General features: G+C 46.6%; 1 protein-coding gene across 1 annotated transcript in view; it reads right to left on the reverse strand.

Moving 5' to 3' along the window:
- Nucleotides 1–14,716, reverse strand: part of LOC145362485 (uncharacterized) — a 238,897-nt gene extending 224,181 nt beyond the window's left edge. Inside the window, exons 1-2 of the mRNA XM_080218498.1 lie at nt 13,833–14,716; nt 6,355–6,821 (exon numbers count right to left, since the gene is read on the reverse strand). Coding sequence (XP_080074624.1) covers nt 6,355–6,821; nt 13,833–14,633 — 1,268 coding nt within the window. The 5' untranslated portion in view covers nt 14,634–14,716. The remainder of the gene's footprint in view (nt 1–6,354; nt 6,822–13,832) is intronic.
- Between the last annotated feature and the right edge of the window lie 271 nt (nt 14,717–14,987).

The following is a 14,987-nucleotide window of genomic DNA, read 5'->3' on the forward strand; positions in this document are numbered from 1 at the left end:
AGCCTGTGTGTGTGTCATTGTTACACTGAGACTCTGTTATTATTGGACAAGCAGCAAGTCATCGTCACAATACTGGGCGGATTGACGGCATCGCGGACCAATGGGAAGAGGGGGCGGTGTTGGAGGACTGATCGGGAGCGTTCAGTCCTCCAACCAATAGGAGCGAATGAGGGGCGGGGCCTGCTTTGACTGGAGCATGCGCAGTGTGAGTAATGGCGGTGGAAAGCCGGTTTTGTTTTGGGCTGGGAAATCTGTTAGAGGTGATTGACGGTACGGAGAGAGCAATGGATCGCCCAGGTGGGTGAAAACGCTGCGTAAGCATGTGGTGTAAGTAGCAAACCGCGGAAGAGAGCTTCCCGGACCCAGTTTGTTCCGAGCAGGGCCGCAGCTCCTCAGGTTCGCTCCGGGTTACCGTTCGCCATCTTTATTGGGGGGCAATATGCAGCGGTGCGGACGCGCGGCCGCCATGTTTGTAGAGGGCAATGATGTCATTAAGTGGGAGGAGCTTGTTCCCCATTGTTCAGAATGGAGACAACTTGTCCATCAAACTGCATCAACCCTCTGAGTCCCAATGTCTCATTGATGAGGCAGAGCGGTGACAGAGAAGAAAAAATAAAGGGAAATAAAAACAGAAAATGCTGGAAAATCTCAGCAGATCTGACAGCATCTGTGGAGAGAGAATAGAACGCTCTCTCCACTCACATTGTCTGTACCTTTAAGACTTGATTACCTGTAAAAATTTGCATTCCAATCATTATTTTGTGAATTGAGTTTGTGTCTTTCTATGCCTTGTTTGTGGACAGAACTCCCACTCACCTGACGAAGGAGCAGCGCACAGAAAGCTAGTGGATTTTGCTACCAAATAAACCTATTGGACTTTAATCTGGTGCAGTGAGACGTCTTACTGTGTTTACTCCAGTCCAACACCACCATCTCCACTTCAGAGTAAATAGAACCAACGTTTCGAGACTGGATGACCCATAAAGCTTGTACATGTGTAAACAGAGCATGTAAACTTCAACACCTCCATGTACCTTTGTACACCTCTATCAATCTACTTTGCTCCAAGGAGAACAACCCCAATTTATCTAAAAAAAAGGACACTGCAAGAAGGTAAAAGTGAAGGTAAGAGTTTTATAAATTTTCTGAAATAATTTAGTTGGTGCTTGAAATGTCAGTCAGTGGGTTTAAGTGCTGCACTTGTGAAATGTGGGAGATCTGTGATGCTTCTTTACAGACGGCATGGATAGGTTGGAGCAGCAGTTGGATGCACTGAGGAGCATGAAGGTGGCAGAAACTGTCATAGACAGGAGCTTTAGAAACTTCGTCACACCCAAGGTGCAGGCAGATAGATGGGTGATTGCTACAAGGGGCAGGCAGTCAGTGCAGGAACAATACTAGGCAGGAACTGAAGAATGTAGATTGGGAGCTGATGTAAGAGGGCAAATCGATATCTGGCATCTTAGAGAGACATATAAGATAATGACGGGGATAGACAGGGTAGAGGTAGAGAGATTCTTAGAGTCTCTGGAATTCTCTGCCCATTGTAACGGTGGAGGCTACCTCGCTGAATATACTTAAGTCACGGGTAGATAGGTATTTGATAGACAGGGGAATTACGGGTTATGGGGAGAAAGCGGGAAAGTGAAACTGATCCACTTCAGATCAGCCATGATATTATTGAATGGCGGGGTAGGCTTGAAGGGCTAGATGGCCTATGCCTGCTCCTATTTCTTATATTCTGGAATGTGGGAGGCTTTTAAGTGCAAGTTGATAGGAATTCAGGATCGGCACATTCCTGTAAGGATGAAACATAGAAACATAGAAGATAGGAGAAAGAGGAGACCATTTGGCCCTTTGAACCTGCCCTGCCATTCGTTACAATTATCGCTGATCATCCATCTCAGTAGCCTCATCCTGCTTTCTCCCTATAACCTTTGATCCCATTCGCCCCAAGAGCTATATCCAACCGCCTCTTGAATACATTCAGTGTTTTGACATCAACTGCTTCCTGTGGGAATGAATTCCACAGACTCACCACTTTCTGGGTGAAGAAATGTCTCCTCATCTCTGTCCTAAATAGTCTATCCTGAATCCTCAGACTGTGACCCCCTGGTTCTGGACACCCCCACCTTTGGGAATATCCTCCCTGCATCTATCCCTGTCTAGTCCTGTTAAAATTTTATAAGTCACTATGAGATCCCTCCTCATTTGTCTGAACTGCAGCAAAAACAATCCTAACCTAGTCAATCTCTCCTTGTATGTCAGTCCCGCCATTCCCGGAATCAGCCTGGTAAAACTTCGCTGCACTCCCTCGAGATCAAGAACATCCTTCCTCAGAAAAGGAGACCAAAATGGCACACAACACTCTAGCTGTGGCCTCATCAAGGCTCTGTATAATTGCAACAACACATCCCTGCCCCTGTACGTTAACTTTTACAGTGAAGGCCAACATGCCATTTGCCGTCTTTACTGCCTGCTGCACCTGCATGCTCACCTTCAGTGACTGATGCACAAGGATAACCAGGTCCCTCTGCACACTCCCCCCTCCCAATTTACAGACATTCAGGTAGTAATCTGCCTTCTTGTTTTTGCTTCCAAAGTGAATAAGCTCACACTTATCCTAATTATCCTGCATCTGCCATTGATTAGCCCACTCACCCAACCTTTCCAGATCATTCCGAAGGATCTCTGCATCATAATTCACCCTCCCACCCAACTTGGTATCTATCATCCGGAAAATCCATGGTGAGCCCCTGGACAATGTGGATCATTACCCACACTTGGGAGTCTCCTATCGGCACAGGCAGACATCGGCGATGAAATTCAGCAGCGACTCCAATGCGTCAGTGCAGGCTTCGGACACATGAGGAACAGAGTGTTTGAAGCCTGAGATCTCAAATCCAGCACCAAGCTCATGGTGTACAGAGCAGCTGTAGTCTCTGTCCTCCTGTATCCATCGGAAACATTGACAGTGAACAGCAGATACCTCAAATCCCTGGAGAGATGTCACCAACATTGCCTCCACAAAATCCTGCAAATCCACTGGCAGGATAGGCATACCAATGTGAGTGTTCTGTCCTGGACCAATATCCCCAGTAGTGAGGCACTGATCACACTAGAGCAGCTGCGATGGGCAGGCCACATTGTCCTCAAGCCCCACACAAGACTCCCACAACAAGTGCTGTACTTCAAGCTCCGCAATGGAAAGCTGTTGGAGAAAATTCCTAAAGTTTGAGAAATTTTAAACCATTAGGCATTTCAGACACTACCAGCATTGAGTTAAATGATTTAGAAGCTAACAAGGGAACAGTCTACATATGCAAATGCAGTAAGAGATTTTGATTTACTTGTAATTCAGAGATTTAAACAAGTAATTCTGATTTAAACATGGATTTTCTGATTTTAAAATGGATATTAGCTGTATTTTAAAAGCAAATGTAACCTTAAGCCAAAGGCAGGCTGCTGCAAGGCATGATGGTACAGGGATACTTACAGACAGGCTACATTCTTCAGAACAATGAAACCACAGAATTTGCCAGCATTGGTCAGGAAAGTTTCTAATAGAAAGGTTTTCAAAGCAGCTTCATGAATAGGATTCATTCACACTGCCCAGATAAGACAGTGCCTTCTCAGACATGAAAATTTACATTTGGCTGGTTGGCCAATGGGAACAGTAACTTTGATCTTTATAGCTAAGCGTCTGGGGTTACTAAGCAATAGGGGAAGTACATCAGCAAGAGGGGGAGGAAGCATCCGGATTCTACGGACAAATTAAATCCCATTGTGTCAGAGGATAAAATGGAATTGGCTAAAGTATATGACATATATAATTAATGATTTTTTTGTATGGAAATTGATTGGTTCACACCTAATGAAGGGCAGGAGAATTTGACATGAAGAATCTATCCTAAGCATTCTACGTCAGAGTTATTGTAGAGATCAGGATGCTTCTCTTCTAGAGCAGTATTACACTGTCCAATAATGTTTCCCTTCGATCGTTGGTCAAATAAAAGATAAATCTTTAAACTGGGACACTGGCTTTCGTGAGTCTTTGTATTGTCTGAAAGTTTTGGCAATACTTGGTTTCCAGTGTGTTGGGGGCCATGAACTCAGAAGAATCATTCAACATTCAAGGATTTAATCAACAAACAGTTTATTGAGTTACCATTACCACCTGTTAGATTGTTGTTCTTTATCTGGGGTTGAAGTGACAACGAGAGAATTCTCAGTTATTCCAAATTCCTCCCGGCTACATTTAAAATTTTCAGATTTAACTGGTTTGAATAAATCCACAATTATAAACTAAAATAGACACGAGTTTCCGAGTGATTCAAAAACAAATCAACTGAGTGCTGAAAGGGTTAACTTTTCTACAGAGCCTAAAGGGGTGGGGAGAGAGCAGAAAAAAACTTGGCACACAATTATGGCACTTTACATGATTAAAAAAAACTTTTCTAACAAAACAAACTTGATTTTAAACTTCATTATTTTTTTTTGTTACATTCCTCAACCTAATTATTGTAATTTGATCAGTTATTGTTAGGGATGGATAACTTCTGTGCTTTGTAAACTGATTCACTCATTTTGTTAATCAGAAGCCAGACTTCTTCATTCTTATCCGTTTTTTTCCTCTCCCACCACTCCCTCTGTTTTGCGGGAGGGTCGTGGGGATTTCAAATCTCATTTTATCATAAAAGTGAAATACTGCGGATGCTGGAATCTGAAACAAAAACACAAAATGCTGGAAAATCTCAGCAGGTCTGCAGCATCTTTGGAGAAAGAATAGAGCCAATGTCTCGAATCTGAACCATCGAAATGGCTCTATTCTCGAACCATTTTATCGATAGGTTTTGTGTTCCTAGTTTCCAAATGGCAGGTAAGAGACCTGTCTGGTACCCACTCGAGCTCTGATTTTTCACTGGCCATGATGGGGGAAGATCATAACCATTCGGATCTATTCTCAGAGGGTCCACTTTTCAGTCTGTGCTACTTGGAATATACCGTCACTTCACTGACTATTGGGACACAAATCAGTCAGTTTTTATCACAAATTTAGGATAAATTAATTTAAACAATGCCTGAGAACACCTCTTAATTTCTTAACCAACTACCTACCACTGTTTGTTGATTGGTCAGACCCCCCCTTTTTACAGATTCGGGTATCTCAACCGCTGAACACCAGCCAGTCCTGGGATAAGTTTAATTCCAACTCATTCCCAGTAAATATTCTCACCAGGTCCTCCCTGGGGGCCCTGCTCAGCAGCTTTAATGGTCAGTAATTGCAGAAACTGAGCTGTCACAGGAATGTGGTCAAGACAGTCCAGTCCCATAATGCCTCACATTCAATCTGCACTCCTTCCATTATAACAGAATATATGTCTGTCTGTAGCTGCCTCGGCCATGGTCAACCCCAACACTGCCTTCCTGAACTGCTACAATGCCTGTAAATACACCCACAGTGCTGTTAGGGAGTGATTTCCAGCTACACGTTCCAGACTTTCACTAACTGTAGGTGGTTAACAGATTGATATATTCCATTCAACCACACCCAAGCTGAGTTATCCCAGTTTCATTATTGTCCAGAATAATATATTCACAATATCTTTAAAACAGGAATTAAACATTCCCATTTGATTTCAGGTATTAACATATTCTGTTAGTTTGTTCTTTATTGTCGATGTCAGGCTGGGGTTGTTCCCCTTGGAGCAAAGGAGGTTGAGGGGAGATTTGAACGAGGTGGACAAGATTCTGACAGGTTTAGATAAAGTGGACAAAGAAAAGCTGTTCCCGTTCGCTGATGGGACAGGGACGAGGGGGACACAGATTTAAGGTTTTGAGTCAGAGATGCGGGGGAGGGACGTGAGGAAGAATATTTTGCTGCAGTGAGTTGTATTGACTTGGAACCCGCGCCCTATGAGGGTGGAGGAAGTGGAAACAATCAATTACAAAGGAAATTGGATGGAGATTTGGGGATTGGCGGGGGATGGTTTCAGACAGAAATGCTGATTAAATATCCCTGACCTTCCTAACACCCCGTCACTCTGTGATCCTTATGAAATTTAAAACCAGGTATTCACAACAAGACTCAAACAACATCAGCCCACTGGAGGCAAAAAAAGAACAAAGAACAACACAGCACGGGAAACAGGCCCTTTGGCCCAACGAGCCCACGCCACCATTTCAACATTGTGAGTCCCCTCTTCCACCCATCCAAAGTCATGAGTCCTGCCAGTCCAGCAGAAAGAAACCCTCTGACTCTCTCCATTCACCAACCATGAGAATGAACAAAATGCAGTCCTGGATGTAACTGAGAGCGAAACAGTAACAGCAGAATCCAACCCCTGGAATCACTCATGAACCTGTTGGTGTCTCAGCAGCTGGGATGAAACTCTGAATCCCTTCCCACACTGAGAGCAGGTGAACGGTCTCTCCCCAGTGTGAATTCGCTGGTGTATCTGCAGGTGGGACGACTGAGTGAATCTCTCCCCACAATGAGAACAAGTGAACAGTCTCTCCCCAGTGTGAACTCGCTGGTGTCTCTGCAAGTTGGATAACTGGTTGAATCCCTTCCCACACTGAGAGCAGGTAAATGGTCTCTCTCCAGTGTGAACGCGCTGGTGTCTCTGCAGGCTGGATGACCAAGTGAATCTCTTCCCACACTGAGAGCAGGTGAACGGGCTCTCCCCAGTGTGAACTCGCTGGTGTGACTGCAGGTGGGGGAACCGAATGAATCCCTTCCCACACTGAGAGCAGGTGAATGGCCTCTCCCCAGTGTGGCTGCGCCGATGAGTATCCAACAGAGAGGGGACACTGTATCTCTTTCCACAGTCCACACATTTCCATGGTTTATCCATGGTGCAGGTTTTCCTGCCTCTCACTTGGGTGGACAATCAGGTGAAGACTCACCCACACACAGAACAGTCTCTCCCTGCTGTGAATGGTGTGATATTTATTCAGGCTGTGTAACTGGTTAAAGCTCTTCACTCAGTGCACGGGAACACTCTCACTTGAATTTGGCAGTGTGTTGGAGTTTTTCCAATCACAGTGATGTTTAAAATCTTTTCAAATCTCCTTCCAGATTCAATGGTTGATGATATTCAGCTTCCAAGGAATATGACTCTGCCAGATCAGGACCTGACATTTGAGATTTCAGCCTGTGATTCCTCTTTCAATATCCTGTAAAACAAGTTGACACAAGTTATCAGTGTCAGTACAGGATCGAAATTCAGAACAGACAATTCTACTTTCTATGGAAATGTTTTCCTCTCGTTCCTCAAAAGCTGTGAATCTCCATCCCACACATTCTCCCTCCATTCTCACTCTGCTGTATCTAATATTCACCCTCCCAATTCTCCTGAAGATGCTGATTGAGTCTGATTGACAGATCCATGCTCACTGCTTCCTGTCCTGGACACAGAGAGCTGAAAATCTCCATGCAGGCTGCCAGACAGATCTATGCACATATGACTGGACTAAAAATGTGTCGAATGTAAGACTGGATTCACTTTCTTTCCCTTCAGTTGGTGCAAGTCCCCAATTTCCCCGAGAATGAGAAAAGAAATGGAAATGGGGAAACATTGATTTTCTCCCAGATGTTGCACAGAGGAGGAAGTTTTAGTCTGAACTTTATTGGCTGACTTCTGCATTACGACTCTTTCTCAAAGACATTGACATCCTTTGCTCCCTCAGCTTGACACATTTATTTGTCTGGCCAAAAGGATGGTCTCTTTCCTAATGTTCACAATTAAAGGGCTGGTTTCCCTCAGAGATGGCTGACATTTAAGAGAATAATAAATTATTAGAGGACAGAGATATGCCGAGTGTTGTTATATTGTGGATCTGATATATTATTTATGGTTCTGTAACAAAATACATTTATTATTTCTCGTCTTGTAATGAGGCACTGTCGCTCTGCTATACATTTCCACTCAGAGTCATTACAACACAGAAAGAATCCATTTTATATTTACAGGGTGAGGGGGTGGAGAAACTCAACTCAAAATCCTGCAGTCTCTCCATGCTGCTTTTTAAATTTCAGTTCAAACCCTGGGCCACACGGGAAGCTGCAGAGATTGGGGAAACTTAACAAAGCAGTTTGTGTCTGTGAGTGTCTTTGAGCTTGCCGGGGTGCCAGGGAGAGAATGTCACTGTCTTCACCTCTCTGTATAAAACAGACACCAAATTACAGGACACTCAATATACATTTAATTATCAAATATCTGTCTGTGTCTCGTTCTCTCTCCCGATTTGTCCCCCTGTCTGTCTCTCATTCTCTCTCCCGATTTCTCCCCCTGTCTGTCTCTCATTCTCTCTCTCGATTTCTCCCCCTGTCTGTCTCTCGTTCTCTCTCCCGATTTCTCTCCCTGTCTGTTTTTCTCTCTCTCTCTCCCTGTATCTTCTGCAGCAGAAACAGACAGAGACAGGGAGAGAGGAAAAGAGGGAGGGATGGAAACAGCTGTAGGTGTGGGTTAGACACAGTAAAAAGTCTGACAACACCAGGTTTTAGTCCAACCTATTTATTTGATAATATACTCACAAGCTTTCGAGGGACACCCTCTTCTTCAGGTGAATGGAGAGTTCTGGCCTCAGACAGAGCATAGATGCAGGGGAGAGACACAGGCTGTTAGAGGGAGGGGGGCTTCAGTGAGGGACGGGGTCTCCAGTTTAATTCTGAGGGACCCAGTGGCGGGATTTCACTGTCTCAGCCTCTCTCTGTATAAACATTTCACAAATTAAAAAAAACACTCAACACAGCTGATTGCACCTCGTGGGATCCTGCTGTGCACCACCAGGATTTTTGTTTCAAAAGAATTTGGCTTCATTTTAAGAGAGTTCCAGCCTTTCTGGAAATTTGGGATGATGCAGACACACACAAACACACAGTAGTGAATGAGGAAAGGGTCTCATAGCAGGCGAAAGGGTGGGAGCACTGTGGGGAGGGGGAAGGACTGTGTCCCATCTGATTCAGGTTCGCATTGCTGCTGCTGTGGGATCTTGCTGTGCACACACTGGGCCTGTGGCCTTTGCCCCGCACTGCAACAGCGACCACACTTTTTATTTTGAAACAAGATCAGGCTCAGGGATCGCAGAGTGGGTTCAAGGAAAAACCTGGAAAGGGGGTTGGGTAAATTCAAACACTTTAATCTCTGAGGCATCGTAGACTATGGAGCAAGTGCTGGGGAATGGGAGGAGTATAGATTGGGATTGGATGGGCCAGCATTGAGCTGGTGGGCCAAAGGGCCTGTTTCTGTGTTGTGTGACTCCAAATTCTTTTCTCTCTCTCTCTGTTTTCCCAGGAATTTCTATTTGAATCATAGAATCCTAGAGTGCAGAAAGAGGCCATTCGGCCCATCGAGTCTGCACCAAACACAATCCCACCCAGGCCTTACCCCCATATCCCTACATATTATACCCACTAATCCCTCTAACCTACGCATCCCTGGACGCTAAGGGGCAATTTTTAGCATAGCCAATCAACCTAACCCGCACATCTTTGGACTGTGGGAGAAAACCGGAGAACCCAGAGGAAACCCACACAGACACGAGGAGAATGTGCAAACTCCACACAGACGGTCCACCTTGTTGTCCAGCAAGGGGCATACATGCAGTGGGTCGTACGAGGGCTGCTCTTGGATGTTTCGAGAGTGGCCTAGTACTTCACGTCGTTAGTGTGTGCTTAAACTGGACCAGATACTGGGCAAGACGACAGCTCAGTGACTATCACTGTTTGCTGTGCAGATACATGGATTTGGGCCGGTGTCTGTGGGAGTTTGCACATTCTCCCCGTGCTTGCGTGGGTTTTCTCCGGTTTCCTCCCACACCCCAAAGATGTGCTCTTAGGTTGATTGGTGTAACAAATTGTCCCTAAATTAGTCTCCCCTCAATCTGGAGTGTCATAAGCATAGACGTGGGTCATGGGTGGAAGAGTGAACTCACAATGTTAAAATGGCAGCACGGGCTCGTTGGGTCTGTTTCCTGTGCTGTGTTGTTCTTTGACCCAAGCACGGGAATCGAACCCAGGACCCTGGAGCTATGAAGCAGCAGTGCTAACCACTGTGCTGCTGTGCAACCCTATTTGGATGGGAGATGGTATAGATGAGAGATGGGATGGTATAGAATTTCTCTGTCCCTCCAGTGTTTTTGCCGATCCTTGCACCCCTCCCAGACACTCCTATCGATATTTCATCTTTCAACAAAATGTGGGAGAAAACCCCAGTGTGAATTGTTGTCAATTTAATTTGGAAAGAGAGGAAGAGAGAGGTGTGGATCCCATTCCCCACACACGCTCCTGCAGTCCTCACCCACAACATTTATTTAATCTGGCCCTCACCAGGTTGTGTGTGTGTGTGGGATCTTGCTGTGTACACAGGTGGGTCCGGCTCCCTATTCCTCGCACTGTGACCGTGAGCGGAACTTTAAACAGAAAACACTGAGGGGGAAGAGAAGGGTTGGGGAGGGGGAAGGAGAGAAGGGTTGGGGAGGGGGACGGAGAGAAGGGTTGGGGAGGGGGAAGGAGAGAAGGGTTGGGGAGGGGGATGGAGAGAAGGGTTGGGGAGGGGGAAGGAGAGAAGGGTTGAGGAGGGGGTTGGAGAAGGGTTGGCGAGGGGGAGGGGGCGGAGAGAGATAGAGAAATGGAGGGAGAGCTAAACAGAGAGGGAGTGGAGGGTGTGAGGGTCTCAGGAGTAGCAGGGGGAAAGAGACACAGTTTGGGGGGGTGTCCTTCTCCATTGTGGGACTGCCAGTGGGATCTTGCTGTGCAGAATTCATTGTAATTTGAATCATTCATTCATTGATTAAGGGAGGGGGGATGTGATTGGGGAATTATAAATATTGATACAACGCTGCACAATTTTGGAAACCCCCCACCCGCCAAAAGGATACAACTCATCATGTAATCTTAATTAAGTGTGTGTGAGATAGTAGGAAGTTACTGGTTTTAGACATAGAATCCGTACATTGCAGAAGGAGACCATTCGGCCCATCTAGTCTGTACTGACCACAACCCCCCCACCCCCACTCCCAGGCCTTATTCCCGTAATCCTGCACTTTTAACCTGCTGATCCCCCCCGACACTGGGGTCAATTTAACACGGCCAGTCCACTGAACCTGCACATCTTTGGAGTGTGGGAGGAATTGGTAAATTAAAGCAGGATCTAACACTCTCTCTATCAGGAACAACTAACAGCTCTTTCATTTAGACTGGGGGGGTGACAACCTTATTAAAACAAGGAACAAACTGAATAAACTCCCCAATAGAATGCTGTTCCAATGACCAAACTCACTCGGGAATAATGAAATAAATCATTCCAGAATAGAGTCACCCTCAAATAATATAATACCAGGTGTCTGTTGGAAGTGTGAACTTTCTTCTGCTGTTTCAGTCTGGAATACTTTCTGAGTTGGTTTGTGTTTAGAGGGTGATGTGATGAAGCTCTATATATTACTACAGGATTCAGAATCAGACTCTCCCTCCTTCAATCTAAAGAGGCAGCAATGTCCCCCTCTCCCTGTTATTCCCCCCTGTCGGGGTTTAAACACCTAGAATTCCCTCACAGTATTCCTGCAATTTGAGTAGCTCGAGGCTGTCACCAACACTGCAATCTGAATGTAATCGGTTGTGTGTGTGTTTGAGAGCTTGTTTTAAAATCATTGGTCCAATTCAGAACCTGTTTTGCTGCTGGGATTCTGGCTGCTGCTTTGGACACAGATGTTATAAAGTTGTCTTCTGCAGCCTGCTTTCTGTAGTTTAAAATCCCAAAGACACAGGCTTTTGAAAGACTCAATACTGGATGGGTTATTTTGATTTTCTCAGCATTTCTTTTCAATATTTACATTGGGCAAACACCAGATTTTTATATGCAACTTCATAACAATATTCGATGGGGATGTGGGGTGGGGTGGGGATGTGGGGTGGGGTGGGGTGGGGATGTGGGGTGGGGTGGGGTGGGGATGTGGGGATGTGGGGTGGGGTGGGGATGTGGGGTGGGGTGGGGTGGGGGGGAAGGAAGAGAGAGATGGGGGGAAGAGACACGAGGGTGGGGGGAAGAGAGAGAGAGAGACAGGGAGGGGGGAGAGAGAGAGAGAGAGAGAGAGAGATGGGAAGAAGTGGGGGGAGAGAGAGGGGAAAATAGGAAGACAGCAAGAGGTGAGGTTTGTGGGGGGTTGCAGTGAGGGGGTGGGAAGAGGCACAGGATCTGGGAGGGGGGCTGTCTCGTATGGAGAGGGAGAGAGAGGGAGATGTCTGGTTCCCTTATTTCCCACTCACTTGACCCCAATCCTGACGATATCACTTTGTATCTGGCCTTGTTCAGACTGTGTGTATGTGGGATCTTACTGCGCACTCATGCTCTGTGTTTCTTTCCGCCCCCCCCCACAACCACCACCGCATTTCTCGCACTGTGACTGTGCCTCACACTTTAAACGTAAAAAAAATGGAGGGAAAGAGGGAGGGTGGGGTAGTGAGAGAGAAACAGGGTGAATGGAGAAGGGGTGGGAGCGTGTCAGGGGCTCAGTGGAGGGTTGGGGAAAGAGACAGAGGCTCTGGGGGTGGGGGTGTCCTCCTGTGGGGGGGCGGGATGCAGGTGACTGATAGAAGTGGGAATAAGCTCCTGTGTTTATTCACTGGCCTGTCTCTGGAGTAAATCCACCCCCCACCCCCAGAATGTTTTGATATGTTTTAATAAATTATATATCGGGACAGTCACGAGGCATTTGGAAGTTCATTTCATTTGAAAATTGTTCCCATTTTGTCGGGGTTTAATAATGAGGATGTGAAAATGAATGTTCCCCCTACCCCCCCTCAGTGAGATTGTGAATTTCAGAAAGTAGGGAGGTCTTGCTGCAGCTGTATAGGGCATTGGTGAGGCCGCAGCTGGAGTACTGTGTGCAGTTTTGGGCGCCGCACTTACGCAAGGATATTTTGGCCCTGGAGGGAGTGCAGAGGAGGTTTACTAGGCTGATACCGGAGTTGAGGGGATTGAGCTATGAGGAGAGGCTGAATAAACTAGGCTTGTACTCGTTAGAGTTTAGAAGAATGAGGGGAGATCTCATTGAGACGTATAAGATGATGAATGGGATGGACAGGATAGAGGTGGAGAGACTCTTCCCGCTCAAAAAAGACAGTAGGACTAGGGGGCACAGCCTCAAGATAAAGGGGGGAGCAGTTTAGAACGGAGTTGAGGAGGAACTTCTTCACTCAAAGGGTGGTGAATCTCTGGAATTCTCTGCCCGTTGAAGTGGTGGAGGCTGCCTCGCTAAATATTTTTAAGACGCGGGTTGATGGGTTTTTGATAGGAGAGGGGATTAAGGGTTATGGGGAGAGGGCGGGAATGTGGAACTGAGCAGCGACAGATCAGCCATGATCTTATTGAATGGCGGGGCAGGCTCGAAGGGCTGGATGGCCTACTCCTGCTCCTATTTCTTATGTTCTTATGTTCTTATGCTGATTAAATATCCCTGACCTCCCTAACACCCCGTCACTCTGTGATCCTTATGAAATTTAAAACCAAGTATTCACAACAAGACTCAAAGAGCATCAGCCCACTGGAGGCAAAAAAAGAACAAAGAACAACACAGCACGGGAAACAGGCCCTTTGGCCCAACGAGCCCGCGCCACCATTTCAACATTGTGAGTCCCCCCTTCCACCCATCCAAAGTCATGAGTCCTGCCAGTCCAGCAGAAAGAAACCCTCTGACTCTCTCCATTCACCAACCATGAGAATGAACAAAATGCAGTCCTGGATGTAACTGAGAGCTGAAACAGTAACAGCAGAATCCAATACTGAATATCACTCATGAACCTGTTGGTGTCTCAGCAGCTGGGATGAAACTCTGAATCCCTTCCCACACTGAGAGCAGGTGAACGGTCTCTCCCCAGTGTGAATTCGCTGGTGTATCTGCAGGTGGGATGACTGAGTGAATCCTTCCCCACAATGAGAACAAGTGAACAGTCTCTCCCCAGTGTGAACTCGCTGGTGTCTCTGCAAGTTGGATAACTGGTTGAATCCCTTCCCACACTGAGAGCAGGTGAACGGTCTCTCTCCAGTGTGAACTCGCTGGTGTCTCTGCAGGCTGGATGACTGAGTGAATCCCTCCCCACACTGAGAGCAGGTGAACGGCCTCTCCCCAGTGTGAACTCGCTGGTGTCTCTGCAGGCTGGATGACTGAGTGAATCCCTCCCCACACTGAGAGCAGGTGAACGGCCTCTCCCCAGTGTGAACTCGCTGGTGTGCCTGCAGGTTGGATGACCGAGTGAATCCCTCCCCACACTGAGAGCAGGTGAACGGCCTCTCCCCAGTGTGAACTCGCTGGTGTCTCTGCAGATTGGATGACCGAATGAATCCCTCCCCACACTGAGAGCAGGTAAATGGTCTCTCTCCAGTGTGAACGCGCTGGTGTGCCTGCAGGCTGGATGACCAACTGAATCCCTCCCCACACTGAGAGCAGGTGAACGGCTTCTCCCCAGTGTGAACTCGCTGGTGTGACTGCAGGTGGGGGAACCGAATGAATCCCTTCCCACACTGAGAGCAGGTGAATGGCCTCTCCCCAGTGTGGCTGCGCCGATGAGTATCCAACAGAGAGGGGACACTGTATCTCTTTCCACAGTCCGCACATTTCCATGGTTTATCCATGGTGCAGGTGACCCTGCCTCTCACTTGGGTGGACAATCAGGTGAAGACTCACCCACACACAGAACAGTCTCTCCCTGCTGTGAATGGTGTGATATTTATTCAGGCTGTGTAACTGGTTAAAGCTCTTCACTCAGTGCACGGGAACACTCTCACTTGAATTTGGCAGTGTGTTGGAGTTTTTCCAATCACAGTGATGTTTAAAATCTTTTCAAATCTCCTTCCAGATTCAATGGTTGATGATATTCAGGTTCCAAGGAATATGACTCTGCCAGATCAGGACCTGACATTTGAGATTTCAGCCTGTGATTCCTCTTTCAATATCCTGTAAAACAAGTTGACACAAGTTATCAGTGT

This window comes from Carcharhinus amblyrhynchos, unplaced genomic scaffold (assembly GCF_965287045.1).
Source record: "Carcharhinus amblyrhynchos unplaced genomic scaffold, sCarAmb.v2.hapA scaffold_38, whole genome shotgun sequence".
Classification (NCBI taxonomy): domain Eukaryota; kingdom Metazoa; phylum Chordata; class Chondrichthyes; order Carcharhiniformes; family Carcharhinidae; genus Carcharhinus; species Carcharhinus amblyrhynchos.